Below are 14,632 nucleotides of genomic sequence, written 5' to 3'. Positions count from 1 at the left end.
CCCACGTCTTTCCTTGTACTTTGTTAACGCTACAATCTAGTTATATACTAGATCTGTGGAATAACGACGAGGCTGACGTCAGGGTGCACGCGCGGCGTTGACAAAGGATGAGGAATTTGATCGATGGATTTAATGATTTAGAGTGCACAGATGGTTTGATAATATTATTGCTTATATAATAGTTATTTGATATCTAATTTATATATCGTTATATGGGCCTGTGGAATATTTTGAAGTGCAAGCGCCGTCAGTGGCGCGCACCCATTGTTGACAAAGGACGATCGATGGATTTAATGAATTGGAGTGACACGGATGGTTTTATAAACGTGTTATTTATGTAATAGTTTTTTTTAATAACTCTGAATGTTACGTCAGGCCCGTTCTCAGCTCTTTGTTTGTGTTTATGTCACGTTAGCATACCTATCATTTAGCCTGTTGTTGCTCGTTCATGTCTGTTCTTGGTGTTGGATTTTGTCGAATAAATACCCCCCCAAAATGCGACTTGTGCTCCGGAGCGACTTATATATGTTTTTTTTTTCACTTTTTTGGGCATTTTATGGCTGATGCGACTTGTACTCCGGAGCGACTTTTAGTCCGAAAATTACGGTAATCATCCCACGTTCTGTCATGAGAATCACTGAAGGTCATCTTCCTTTGTTTACCTGACAGTTTGGTAAAATGAAATGTTTAGAAAAAAACTCATTCAATGGTTCAAGCATTTCTAGTAACACCAATGGAAAGTAGGATTGTGACTGACAAATTGCGTAGCAGCTAATATAAAAACAACAACAAGGCTAATGAGTGGTAAAGCAAAGCTTCAGTTTGCTTGGGAACATAAAGTTTGGACGAATAAGTCCGGCAGGATTTAATGTTTTCTATAGCGACTGGCATGTCAATGTAAGAAGAGGGGCAATTGAAATGAGGCAAACATTAAACTGCTTGTCCACTAACTAAGGTCCGATGACAAAGTGAAGTATGAAGATTTTTCCACTTGTGTGTTTCCCCCCTTGTCTAATGGCACATGCTAGATCACCAGGTAGTACACACAGATGATGACAGTAATATGGTATTTTGTTTGTGTCAAGATGTCGTCCTTAGCAGTGACTAATTGGCCGAAGCCTATCCCTCTGATTCCCTGTCTGTCATGGTCCACTGCCTCGAGTGTCTTCACCACGGTAATCCACACACTCTTACTAGCTAAGGTGGAGATGTCAAAGGGGAAGTCACTCCCAAAATTTGGATCTGTGGAATACAAATTAAATGGGCAAAATCCACCTGTTATCCATCTCAGAGGGCGGCCATTTTCCCACTTGCTGTCGACGGCTCGCCGGTTTTCTGAAGTTGATTCGTGATTGGTTGTGACCTGAGACCTGGCAACTCATTTCAATCAACAGCAAGTGGCAAAATGGCTGCCTCTTGAGATGGACAGAAACGGTTGAATTTTGCTGTTTAAAACATATTCCACAAATGTAATATTAATCAGAATGCCATGTTTAGATTTGTAGGGGCACATACAACATATTATTGTAAAGACTTTTTAGGATTGACTTCTTCTTTAACATTAGTAATTTTGGAGTTGAAATTCATTAAACTCACAATTCTGTGAAAAAGATAATGATCCCCATGACGATTTTCATGTTCACCAGCCTGTGTCCGATCGAATGCATTATTTTCCTCCCTGCAAGTTGACAAGATGCACTCATTCCCCAACCCTAACTCATGGAAGACACTCATCTTGTTGCAAATACATTTGAAGAACAGTTAAGTCTTGAATTTCTGTTTCTTCCTTTTTGTGTTTTTCATGTCTGTATAGGGTGTGCTAAGTAAAGCAGTGAATTGGTCGGAGCTGGAGAAGCAATATGCTATCAATTCAGTGTATGAAGAAGAGATCATTAAGCTGTTGGAGTATTGTGGGGTTTGTTGACAGTTTTTTTTCCTTGCATACAACAACCAATAAGTACACTGGTCAACAGCAAATTTTAACCAAAGATTGCTTCATGTGTCCCTATATGTATTTTAGGGCTGCTCAATTAATCAAATTTTAATCATAATCATGATTTTGACTCCAGAAGATCTCAAAATTGATATAATCGACAGGTTTTCTCTTCTTGGACTTCAAAATAAAACCCCGCTAAACACACTAGTAAATGAGGCTTAAATAGGCGGGGGAAAAGGGGGAAAGGATTTGGCAATCTCTGTCACAGTCGCATGGCGCGATGACGAGACGAAATATAAACTGAACAAGTTCATTTTAAACTTTGTGAACTGAACTTTGAACTAGTTTGTGTAGAAAAAGAACTTTCCCAACACTGTTAACAGGAGACAGGATGTTCAATAAATACTGTTGCAAACATGTTCAATAAATGCTTTCGCAATTTCAAAAACATAATCATGCAAATAATCGTGATTTCAATATTGAACAGAATAATCGTGATTATAATTTTTACCCATAATCGACCAGCCCTAATGTGTTTTTGAAGCTGATTTAAAAAAAAAAGGTCAGGTTTTTGAGAGATGTTTTAATTTTGGGGGTTTTAGGTTTGACCGATAACAGCTTGCACAATACATATACACATACATAAATTTTTTATCATGCGTTGTAAATAATGTGTACAATATTTCAGAATAAAAACCATAAAAAGTTGATTAATCCTGTTGTTTCAGCAGCTCACACAGACCGCAAGATTCACACATTAAAAATCCAAAGGAAAAATCGTCATCATAAACCTTGTGCATTGAATAGTCTAATAACAGCTGGAATGAAAATATTTCTGAAATACTCAGACTTGCACTTTGGTGCCATCAGTCTGTGACTGAAGATGCTGCCATTGATCACCTCCAAGGCATGAAGAGGGTGGGCAGGTTAGAAACCACTTCCACCTTGGTGTCCCTGATAGTGATGGTTGAGCTCTTCTCCTCCTTCGCCCTAAAATCCACAATCATCTCCTTAGTTTTTATAATGTTAAGGATGACATGATTGTGTTCACTCCAGTCGATAAACTTTGTGCTAATTTCCTGGTACTCCTCGTCGACTCCTCTGATCTGGCCGACAACTGCTGTATCATTTGAAAATTTCTGAAGAAAGCAGTTGCTGGTATTCTGCTGAAAATCCGTTGTATAGATGGCATAAAGAAACAGTGCCAGCACTGTTTCCCGTGGTGCTCTCATGATACTTGAGATGATATTTGAAGTGGAGTTCTGAAGACGCACAATCTGTGGTCTACAGGAGAGATAGTCCACACACCACTGGAGCAAAAATGCATCCGCCCTGATTCGAGTTACATTTTCATCCAGCAGCACAGGACAGATAGTATTAAATGCACTCGTAAAGTCAAAAGATTAACCTCACAGAGGCATCACCTATATCCTGGTGTGCATAAGGCCAGGGGCAGCAGATAGAGGAGGGCATCTTCAAGACTAATATTACATGTAGAACTGTCCATGTGATGTGCTACACTGGTTTGGATGTAAGGGAGAATCAACCTCTAACACTTAATAATGTGAGAGGTGTGGGCTACTAGCATATCGTGCGTAACACTCTTCTAACCCTTCTACAGTCTACAATTTTCATACATACACCACTCAACTCACTTATGTGTTACTGAAACTAATCCGTAATTCATAAATATTGCTAAATGTATTACTATTAGGGGTGTAAATCGCGGGTTTTGTCACGATACGATATCATATCGATACAAAGAACCACGATACGATATTTGCCGATATCTTAAAGCCTGCTGTGATTCATTCACGATACATCACGATATAGTGCTCTACGATCGATATAGAACAATATCCTGATTTATAACAATTCATACGCAAAATCAACAAGGTACTGCAAACTCTTTATTTAGGAAATTACAAGAGTATTGTAGTATACAAAGTGCTTATTTTAACACTGAACTTTATCAAATTCCTATATTTTTTCTCATGTAAGTAAGTAAAGAAAAATGAATATTCTTTCTTTTTTTGTAATACCATTAACTTTAAAGTGCATCTTTTCTTTGGAATCCAAAGTGCTTCCAAACGAATGACTTGAAGCCCAAAGGGGAGCGAATTTCCTCGTCTTCTTGGACACTAGCCATAGCACCAGCCCAGGAGCTGCGTAGTTGTCGGCTCCCCTTTCACGTGCCTGCTCTGCTCACAACACAACACGCCGCGCACTGCTCCCGGAAAGAGGAAGCAAGCAACAATGAACTGGATTTCAAAATAAAGTCGCGTCTAATGTCCGAGGTCAAAAACGGGCGATATAGATCGATGTTTACGTTTAGCATCGATGCCAACAAATCGTAGAGCATTATATCGATTAATCGATGTGTCTCGATGAATCGTTACACCCCTAATTACTATACTACACAGTACTCATCATATTCTTTGGATGTGCTAGATAAAAAAAGAGAGCAGATTCGAAAAAATAATATCTAGGGAAGTTTACTTGCATCGCTGATTAATTTTTTTTGTTGAAATCATGTTGACCGTTGTTGTAGAAGGATTTATATTTTGACATGTAAGCTAATCAGGTGTGTTTCCTTTGTTAGGCTGACTCCTTCAAGGTGGCTCAAAGGTTTGCCAAACATTCTTTAGAGCATGTACTAGACCAGCCTAGAGAGGACAACTTGTCAGTGGGCTGCTACTCCAGCGCAGGGGCAAAGGCAGGAATTGGGCCTGGCCTGTGGATCAGAGACGGAGTTGCTGGGCACCCTTTAGACACATTGTCAGTGGACAACACCAAGACAGGTTTAGACCCTTTACCAAGGTATTTGTTGCCAAAGTGACTTTTGTCATTCTGTATTCAGATGCACTTATGATACATTGCAAGTTGTACTTTTGGGATGCATATCTTTTCTTGGTAGATGTTCATAAGTCGTCGTTACTGTTTTTAAAGTGACTTCCAAGCAAACAAATCACTGATTGGGAACAAGGCGGATTCAGCCCCAATTGGTCGGCCATCATTACACAGTGAGTCGATAAGCTTCATGAAGGGAGTGATGGACGAGTGTACACACATGGCCAACTTCTCCGGTTAGTGCTAATGTACATGCAGTCATATGCAGAAATCTCATGCTTTCTTTTCACTTTACCTGATGAGTGCCCGCAATACATACGCATTTGGGCAAACATTTAATTCTCTTGTCCCAACTGCGAAATTATCCTTCTTTTTCTGTCCCCCCTAGTCCCCGTTGACACCAGTCTTATCGTCGTGGTTCAGGCCAAAGAGGACGCCTATATCCCTCGGACAGGGGTCCTCAGTCTACAGGAGATCTGGCCTGGATGTGAAGTTCGTTATCTGAATGGAGGACATATCAGTGCTTATCTTTTTAAACAGAACGTCTTCAGGTACCACCCACTACTTTGATAAACTTACAATCATAGGATGAAACGCTCCGTCGCATGTTAATGCAGTAGTCTTTTTCATTTGATGTTGAAAGAAGTGTTGTCAAACAAAATCTACCGTAATTTTCGGACTATAAGTCGCGTTTTTTTTCATAGTTTGGGTGGGGGGGCGACTTATAATACTTATGTTTTTTTTTTCAAAAATTTTACAAAAAAAAAAAAAGTGAAACCGCGATAAACGAACCGCGATGTAGGGATTACTGTAATTTGGATTTCAAGTGACGTCAGCAGCGCGACGCGGCGTGGCACGGCGGTTGTTTACATAAAGGACAAAGATTGATCACGGGATGACGAAGATGACGAAGGGCCCCACGTACTACCGGCATCATTAGCGGCTTTGTTTCTAAGTGACACGGAGGACGAAGAGTTTGAAGGATTTAAGGATTTGGAGTGACACAGAAGGTTTGAAAAACTGTTATGGCTTTTACCCACGCCCGGTCCTACTCTACGGAGCTCTCTTTCACCTCCGTGGATTGAAGTCGGGGGCCGGCGCTCGGCCGGGTGGCTGTCCAGGGACGGTGGATGGGGCTCGGACATGGCTTTTACGCACGCCCGGTCCTACTCTACTGAGCTCTCTTTCACCTCCGTGGATGGAAGTCGAGGGCCGGCGCTCGGCCGGGTGGCTGTCCGGGGACGGTGGATGGGGCTCGGTCATGGCTTTTACGCACGCCCGGTCCTATTCTATGGATCTCTCTTCCACCTCCGTGGCTGGAAGTCCACGCTGCCACACGCCTGGAAGTTTGTTTTGTTAAATAAAGAGCCGTTTACCAAACCCACGTCTTTCCTTGTACTTTGTTAAGGCTACAATATAGTTATATACTAGATCTGTGGAATAACGACAAGGCTGACGTCAGGGCTCACGCGCGGCGTTGTTGACAAAGGACGAGGAATTTGATCGATGGATTTAATGATTTAGAGTGCACAGATGGTTTGATAATATTATTGCTTATATAATAGTTATTTGATTTCTAATTTATATATCGTTATATGGGCCTGTGGAATATTTTGAAGTGCAAGCGCCGTCAGCGGCGCGCACCCATTGTTGACAAAGGACGGTCGATGGATTTAATGAATTGAAGTGACACAGATGATTTTATAAACGTGTTATTTATGTAATAGTTTTTTTAAAATAACTCTGAATGTTACGTCAGGGCCGTTCTCAAAATGCGACTTATACTCCGGAGCGCACTAGTCCAGACAACCCTAATGGCATTCGGAATAGCTTGAACCGCACTCGGGCGGCGACTTGGGGCACAGAATCGCACCGCACTCAGGCGGCGACTTGGGGAACCGAATCGCACCGCACTCGGGCGGCGACTTGGGGAACCGAATCGCACCGCACTCGGGCGGCGACTTGGGGAACCGAATCGCACCGCACTCGGGCGGCGACTTGGGGAACCGGATCGCACCGCACTCGGGCGGCGACTTGGGGAACCGAACCGCACCGCACTCGGGCGCCAACGAGGGGAACCGAACCGCACCGCACTCGGGCGGCGACGAGGGGAACCGAACCGCACCGCACTCGGGCGGCGACGAGGGGAACCGAACCGCACCGCACTCGGGCGGCGACGAGGGGAACCGAACCGCACCGCACTCGGGCGGCGACGAGGGGAACCGAACCGCACCGCACTCGGGCGGCGACGAGGGGAACCGAACCGCACCGCACTCGGGCGGCGACGAGGGGAACCGAACCGCACCGCACTCTGGCGGCAACTCGGGGAAACAGAACCGCAATCGGCGGCAACTCGGGGAAACAGAACCGCAATCGGCGGCAACTCGGGGAAACAGAACCGCAAATCGGCGGCAACTCAGGGACAGAACCGCAAACGGCGGCAACTCAGGGACAGAACCGCGCTCGGCGGAAACTCGGAAAGTCAGAGCCGCAATCGGCGGCGGGTTGAAGTCCGGACCGCAATCAGCACCAATTGGAAGGCGGAGCTGTACGCAGCGGCAAGAGTCACCACGCGCTGCAGCAGTAGGGGTGGGGCCATGGACGATCGCGGGTCCGGCGCAGCTGGCTTGAATCTGGCGACCGCGAGTCTGATGACGTCGGGAGGCACTCCGATGGCGGCCGCGAGTCTGATGACGTCGGGAGGCACTCCGATGGCGGCCGCGAAGCCCATGGCGCTGGAACCTGCTCGGACGATGGACGTGGATCGGGCGTCGCTGGAGCGAAGTCCGATGGCGCTGGTACCTTCTCGGACGATGGACGTGGATCGGGCGTCGCAGTGGGAGCTGGTGGTGGAGGGAGGTCCAAGCGCTGGTCGCTGTGATGGTCGGAGCATTCTGTCAGGCTTCGGAGTGTAGAAATGGAGCGAGGCGACCAAGTGCAGCTTGGACCAGGGTTTATTGCAGGAACTTAAAAGACAGACCCGGCAAACTGACGTGACTAAACAACGAAACCAATAGGACTGATCGCCAAAACGTGAAACAAACGACAGGAACCAAACAACCGAGTGACAGTGAGACATGCATTGTCCACATCTCATGCAATGCTCCGACGGCGAGTGACACGCAAACAGAACTTAAATAAGACACAGGTAACGAGAGGCAGGTGCGTGTGATTACACTAATCAAGGGCACACAGGAAGGGAGGGGCGAGCACACAGACACACAGAAACGATGACAACCTATACACAGCAAAACTGGGGACGAGGCATGACAGGATTTTGTCGAATAAATTGCCCCCCAAAATGCGACTTATACTCCGGAGCGACTTATACCGTTTTTTTCCATGTATAATGCGCCCCCATGTATAATACGCACCCTAAAAATGGCATGTCAATGCTGGAAAAAAGCCTGTACCCATGTATAATACGCACGCGAATTTTGACTTTTTTTTTTTTTTTTAAGTCCCAATGATCGTCACACACGCATCTGGGTGTGGTGAAATTTGTCCTCTGCATTTGACCCATCCCCGTGTGATTTTGATCCATCCCCTGGGGGAGAGGGGAGCAGTGAGCAGCAGCGGCGCCGCGCTCGGGAATCATTTGGTGATCTAACCCCCCAATTCCAACCCTTAATGCTGAGTGCCAAGCAGGGAGGCAATGGGTCCCATTTTTATAGTCTTTGGTATGGTCTTAACTAGGCTGGATGTATTTTTTTTGTTGGCGTTGATTTCTCCGACTGCCCATAAAGGCACCACCGCGATCAGTTAGGTTAAAATGAAAAGAGAGGAAAGTGACGTGCGGACATGTGAAAAAGGCGGCTCTGTATGGGAGAGAAGTTGAAGAGGAATAAAAACACCCTTGGAAACCAAAACTTGCCCCTCGTCGTGACTCGGAGCCGCAACAAATGTTTCGGATTTGTGTAGGGTACATTGTGACAGCAAACGAGCAGGTGATCGAGCAAGCGTCTGATACGAGAGCATTGTGTTCGTATGGAGCGTGTTTGAAGTGAACAGCAAAGAAGAAAGGAACAAGGCAAAGTGTTGTGAAATAAAATATTACCTGTAATACGCATTTTGTTATTTGCTGATTGAAACTGCTAATTAAACTGTGAATTGAAACTAATAGGGAGAGAACTGAAGTCTTGCTCTTTATATAGCTGACGTGTCTTGCGCATCCGTTCTGCGCATCTGTAATGGCGGCCTCCGTATGATATCCGGTTTGCGATGGAGATTAAAAAACAAACAATATTTGACAATAACACACCATCAAGGATTGCACCATCGCATCAAACGATGTGTCGTCAATTATGAATTTTACTGACTAAGTGTGTTGGGCAGGATGGCTGAATGCGATGCGCGATTGACAACAAACAAGAAGAAAGGTGATTTCAAGTTTTATTTCGAGGGAGATTTGTCATGTCTCGTCCCCAGTTTTGCTATGTGTCTAGGTTGCCATAGTTTCTGTTCGCGTCGCCCCTCCCTTCCTGTGTCACCTCAATCAATGTAACGTGTTTTGTATTGAAGTCCTGTCTGCCCCTCGCTCACCGTCGGATCATTGCATGTGTTACTGTCATGATGTCTGTTTGGTTTCTGTTCCTGTCTTTGGTAATGTCACCCTGTCTTTTTGTTCCACGTCTTTGTCGGTCAGTCCTGTTGTTGGTTTTGTTGTACCATGATTTTCTTAAAAAAAAAAAAGAAAAAATGTAAATAAATTTGTACCCATGTATAATGCGCACCCCAGATTTTAGGACAATAAATTAGTTAAATTTTGCGCATTATACACGGAAAAAAACGGTATGTTTTTTTTCACTTTTTGGGCATTTTATTGCTGATGCGACTTGTACTCCGGAGCGACTCATAGTCTGAAAATTACGGTACTATAATTGTGGCTACTTCTCTTAGCATAGACGAGAGCGTACGTTCCAAAGTTTTGACACTGCGCTTACGACAAAAAGTCACTACTTTTTTGTGTTTTTTTTAAAAAATATTCTAATGGATTACTCTTTTTGCTTTTAGACAGGCCATCTATGATGCGTTCAACAGATTCTGCCTGAAGTATCCCCACCTTGTGTAGCCATGGAAACCCTAAAGGCCCTTAGCCCTGTAACAGTAGCTTGCACTGTGCTGGGTGTGTGTTTGCGTGAATTTTTTTCCTCCTTGTATACAGTACACAATACAGTTCTTCCAAACCGTCCACTTGCAACTTCTCTCTCAGCCTTGCTTTTTGGTTTGTCAAGTGATTGTGGCTATTTGTGGCTTCCCTAAAAGTGAAATAATTTGCCTATGTGAATCTTTTAAAGCATTTTAGACTGAATATGACTTACTGAATCATGTTTCTTTTTAATTATGGTGTTATGTGCAACCTAATAGAGCATCTGATGAGGATGTTTTTTTTGTTGTTGTACACCTTCTTCTTGTTTTGTACCCCATTTGTAATCACACCTATTTACAAGGCTGCTACCCACATGGTCTATATTTACACATCAGTCCCTAATGTTAAAAGCAAGCCGCACATGAAATTACACTTCATGGGAAAAAGTAACCTACAGAAACAGAAATATTGGTCGTTTAAAGTTATAATACATATGGAATTCCCCAAATGTACAAGTGTGTATTTTGTTTTGGTATCGTTGATCCATGAAATGCTTTGCTTTCTTTTTCACTTAGATTTTTCCAAAATATTTTAAGACATTTCTATCAGTCTAGCTTTTAAACAGCTTGGGTGTACTTATTGCCCGAAGACAGCTGGTATAGGCGCCAGCACATCAGCGACCCTCGTGAGGATCAAAGTCAGTTTTATTGTCAATTTCTACATATGAACCAGACATACAAAGGAATTGAAATTACATTCCTCACTATCCCACGATGATAACAAGACATGGACACATGGTAACCATAAAGTAGAGCTAAGCTTCAGTGACAATCAGGTAAAAGTGCCTGTAATGAGAGTCTCGGAGCAAGTACTAAAATGACTCAAAATGCATAACATTCAGTAATATGGCATATGGCAGCAACAAAGACTGTGCATGACATTCAGTGATAAATATAAATATATATATAATATATAAATATCAAAGTCAAAGTCAAAGTCAAAGTCAAAGTCAGCTTTATTGTCAATCCCTTCATACGTCAAGACACACAAAGAAACCGAAATTCCGTTTCCTCCATCCCACGGTGACGAGACATACAAGTAGGCGACACAAAACAAAAACAAGTAGGCACAAACCATAAATAATAAATAATAAATAAAATAAAATGAGCGATGAATAAAAACAGACCAATAACCCATTGAATATGAGGGGCAAAACCGAGCCAGTGAGCATACAGCAAGAACAGGACGCTACGCTGAAAGGGGGAGCGAGTTCAGGATCCTAACAGCCTGGAGTACGAAGCTGTTGGAAAGTCTGGTGGTGCGGGAGCGCAGGCTCCTGTACCGCCTCCCAGAGGGCAGAAGTTCAAACAAAGGGTGAGCGGGGTGACTCACATCACTCACAATCTTGGTCGCCTTGCGGGTGAGATGGGAGGTGTAAATGTCCTTCAAGGAGGGGAGAGAAGCACCAATAGTCTTACTAGCCGTTTTCACAATGCGCTGCAGGGCCTTCAAGTCTTGGTCAGTGCAGCTGCCACCCCAGACAGCAATACAGCTGGAGAGGACGCTCTCAATGGTGCCGCGGTAAAACGTAGTCATGACGGCCGGAGGAGTCCCCGCTCGCCTGAGTTTCCGAAGGAAGTACAGGCGGCGCCGGGCCTTCTTCGCCAGCGACGCGGTGTTGGTGGACCAGGAGAGATCCTCACTGATGTGCACCCCCAGGAACTTGGCGCTGCTCACTCTCTCCACCACAGCACCGTCGATGGTCAGCGGCAGGTGTTGGGCGTGACCCTTCCGGAAGTCAACGACAATCTCCTTGGTCTTGTCGACGTTCAGCAGGAGGTTGTTGTCCCTGCACCACGCGGTCAGAAGGTCAACCTCCAGCCTGTATTGAGTCTCGTCTCCCTTGGTGATGAGACCCACCAGAGTCGTGTCGTCAGCAAACTTCACTATGCGGTTGCCGCTGCAGGTGGCAGCGCAGTCATGCGTCAGGAGGGTGAAGAGCAGCGGACTGAGCACGCAGCCTTGGGGGGCCCCTGTGCTCAGCGTGATGCTGGCGGAGATCTTGTCGCCAACACGTACCACCTGTGGCCTCTGACAGAGGAAGTCCAGTAGCCAGTTGCAGAGGCCGGTACTGAGGCCCAGCTTGTCAAGTTTGCCGATGAGACGCTGCGGCACAATGGTGTTGAAGGCAGAACTGAAGTCCACAAACAGCAACCTCACATACGAGTCCTTCCCCTCCAGGTGGGTGAGGGCCGAGTGGAGGGCAGAGCAGATGGCATCCTCAGAGGACCGTTTGGCTCGGTACGCAAACTGGAAGGGGTCAATGGTGGGGGGGAGAACTGACCGGATGTGCTCCAAGACAAGCCGCTCAAAGCACTTCATGACGATGGGCGTAAGTGCCACGGGGCGGTAGTCATTGAAGCAGGATGGAGCAGGCTTCTTCGGCACAGGTACGATGGTGGCTGCTTTGAAACTCGACGGGACGATGGCCTGCTGCAGGGAAGTGTTAAAGATGTCCGTGAAGACATCCGTCAGCTCACCAGCGCAGTCCTTCAGCGCTCGACCCGGGATGTTGTCCGGGCCCGCCGCCTTACGGATGTCGATAGCGGCAAGCGTCCTCCTCACGCTGTCGGCGGAGAGGCACAGGGGCAGCTCGTGGGAAGGGGGAGTGGCCTTCAGCGGGCAAGTGCTGTTCTGAGCGTCGAAGCGAGCAAAGAAGCGGTTGAGGTCATTGAGCAGACGGACGTCGCCATCACAGCTCTGCGGCGCGGGCTTGTAGTCCGTGATGGTCTGAATGCCCTGCCAAAGGCGCCGTGCGTCCCTGCTGTCCTTGAAGTGAGCGGTAATTTTGCCCGAGAACGCCCTCTTCGCTTCTTTGATGCCCCGGGACAGGTCGGCCCTCGCAGTCCTCAAGCCAGCCTCATCCCCCGCCCGGAAGGCTTTGTCCCTGGCCCTCAGCAGCCTGAAGACAGCCCCTGTCAGCCATGGCTTCCGGTTTGCCCGAGTGACGACGGATACTGAGTGTGTCACATCATCAATGCACTTCCCGATGTAGGAGGAAACAGAGTCAGTATACTCCTCAATGTCCGCCCGACCGTCGCAAGTGGCCGCCCTCCTAAACACGTCCCAGTCTGTAGAGCCAAAGCAGTCACGAAGCGCATCAGAGGCACCCTCAGGCCACACCCGCACCCGCTTGCGAACTGGTCTGGATGTTCTCACCTTTTGTCTGTATGCGGGCAAAAGCATAACAGTGAGATGGTCAGAAAGGCCAAGATGGGGGAGGGGGGCGGCTTTGAAAGCTCCTTTATGCGAAGAGTAGACCAGGTCCAGGAAGCTGTCGCCACGCGTAGGAAAATCAACATGCTGGTGAAGCCTCGGAAAAACAGACTTCAGATTAGCATGATTAAAATCCCCAGCGAAGATGGTGAAACCGTCAGGGTGCGCTGTCTGTTGGTCACTGACAGCCTGGTACAGTTCACTAAGAGCCGCGACCCTGTCGCCTCCGATGTTGGAAGGCGGGATGTAAACCGCGACCAGCAGAATCGCGGTAAATTCCCTCGGCAGGTAAAAAGGACGGCACTTAATGATCACAAACTCCGCCAGTGGCGAGCAGTGCCTGCATACCACCACAGAGTCCCGGCACCACTCGTCACGGATGTAGACGAGTATATATATATAATTGAAGGAGTAAAGACTTCATGACAGCCTTGATGGAGATGAGGGGAGAGAGTTCAGCATGCTAAACCTGGTGTACAAAGCCGTTTGTCAGCCTGGTGGTGCGGGAATGGAGGCTCTGTACCTCTTCCCAGAGGGCAGCAGGCTGAACTTGTCGTGGGCTGGATGGCTTGCATCCCCCACAATAGTGATTGCTTTGCGGGCGAGGTGGGAGCGGGACACCAATGATCTTGGCAGCAGTGTTCACTATGCGCTGCACGGCTTTCCTGTTATAGTCCGTGCAGCTTCTGCCCCACACTGATGCAGCTGGTCAGGATGCTGTTGATGGTGTCCCTGTAGAAGGTGCCCGTGATGGGTGACTGGGCACTTGCCTTCTTGAGTCTGCGCAGGATGTAGAGGCGTTGCTGGGATTTCTTTGCCAGCGAGCGAAATTTACAACATCCATCCGTTCGTTTTCCTCACGGAGGTCTCAGGTCTACTGGAACCTATCTCAGCCGACATCGGGCAGTATGAACTGGTTAGCCAATCGCAGGGCACACAGAGACAAACACTCGTCCTCATACCGGGTAATTTGGAGTGCTCAATCGGGCTACCACTCATGTTTAATGGACGTGGGAGGAAACTAGCTACGGGGAGAACATGCAAACTCCATATTAACCATTTTTAAATATAACAGATGAAAAACAGAAATATACATAAAGAATCAGACGCTCCAGATCAGTTACATCATCATAAATTTAAAATAAAGTAATAAATATTGACACTTAAAATAAATAAAATATTTTATTTATAAGCCTTTGAGACTTAACGGAACAATGAATGTCATTCAGTCATTCATTTTCAGAAGAAAAATTTAGTTCAATTTGCTTTGTGATTATTAAATTGTCTAACCGAAAACTAACAAATGGTCCATTTCTACATCTCTGTGTACAAAACAAGGGATTATATTTTTACCTTCTTAGCATAGCCAGTCTCTTGAAAACTTATTCCGCGGCGCTGCATTTTCCCAGAGTCTATCATAAAACAAAATCATAGCTCATTTTTGGACCGCCTTTATGCGATAGTGTGGACGGAAATGACGC

The 14,632-nt window shown here is 46.1% G+C and overlaps 1 protein-coding gene across 2 annotated transcripts; it reads left to right on the top strand.

Annotated features, from left to right (window-relative positions):
• The first annotated feature begins 613 nt into the window (after positions 1 to 613).
• Positions 614 to 10,591, top strand: LOC119129528 (protein ABHD18-like). 2 transcript variants are annotated; one of them, XM_037262880.1, is made up of 6 exons: positions 614 to 1,175; positions 1,814 to 1,915; positions 4,539 to 4,756; positions 4,886 to 4,959; positions 5,175 to 5,337; positions 9,800 to 10,591. In XM_037262880.1, exons 1-6 carry the CDS (start codon positions 1,050 to 1,052, stop codon positions 9,855 to 9,857), a joined length of 741 nt encoding a protein of 246 aa, XP_037118775.1. In that variant the 5' UTR covers positions 614 to 1,049; the 3' UTR covers positions 9,858 to 10,591. The 2 variants fall into 2 exon arrangements, with proteins under 2 accessions (XP_037118775.1, XP_037118774.1); XM_037262879.1 differs by having other exon boundaries at positions 4,886 to 5,022.
• The last annotated feature ends 4,041 nt before the right edge of the window (positions 10,592 to 14,632 follow it).

This window comes from Syngnathus acus, chromosome 10 (genome assembly GCF_901709675.1).
Source record: "Syngnathus acus chromosome 10, fSynAcu1.2, whole genome shotgun sequence".
In the NCBI taxonomy this organism is placed as follows: domain Eukaryota; kingdom Metazoa; phylum Chordata; class Actinopteri; order Syngnathiformes; family Syngnathidae; genus Syngnathus; species Syngnathus acus.
This window is presented reverse-complemented; position numbering and strand designations above follow the sequence as displayed.

Excerpts from the sequence above, each read along its gene's own strand:
- LOC119129528 (XM_037262879.1), top strand. The coding sequence starts at position 1,050 with ATGATGACAGTAATATGGTATTTTGTTTGTGTCAAGATGTCGTCCTTA. Across the intron at positions 1,176-1,813 it reads CCTCGAGTGTCTTCACCACG|GGTGTGCTAAGTAAAGCAGT; the intron begins GTAATCCACACA and ends ATGTCTGTATAG. Across the intron at positions 4,757-4,885 it reads GGTTTAGACCCTTTACCAAG|TGACTTCCAAGCAAACAAAT; the intron begins GTATTTGTTGCC and ends CTGTTTTTAAAG.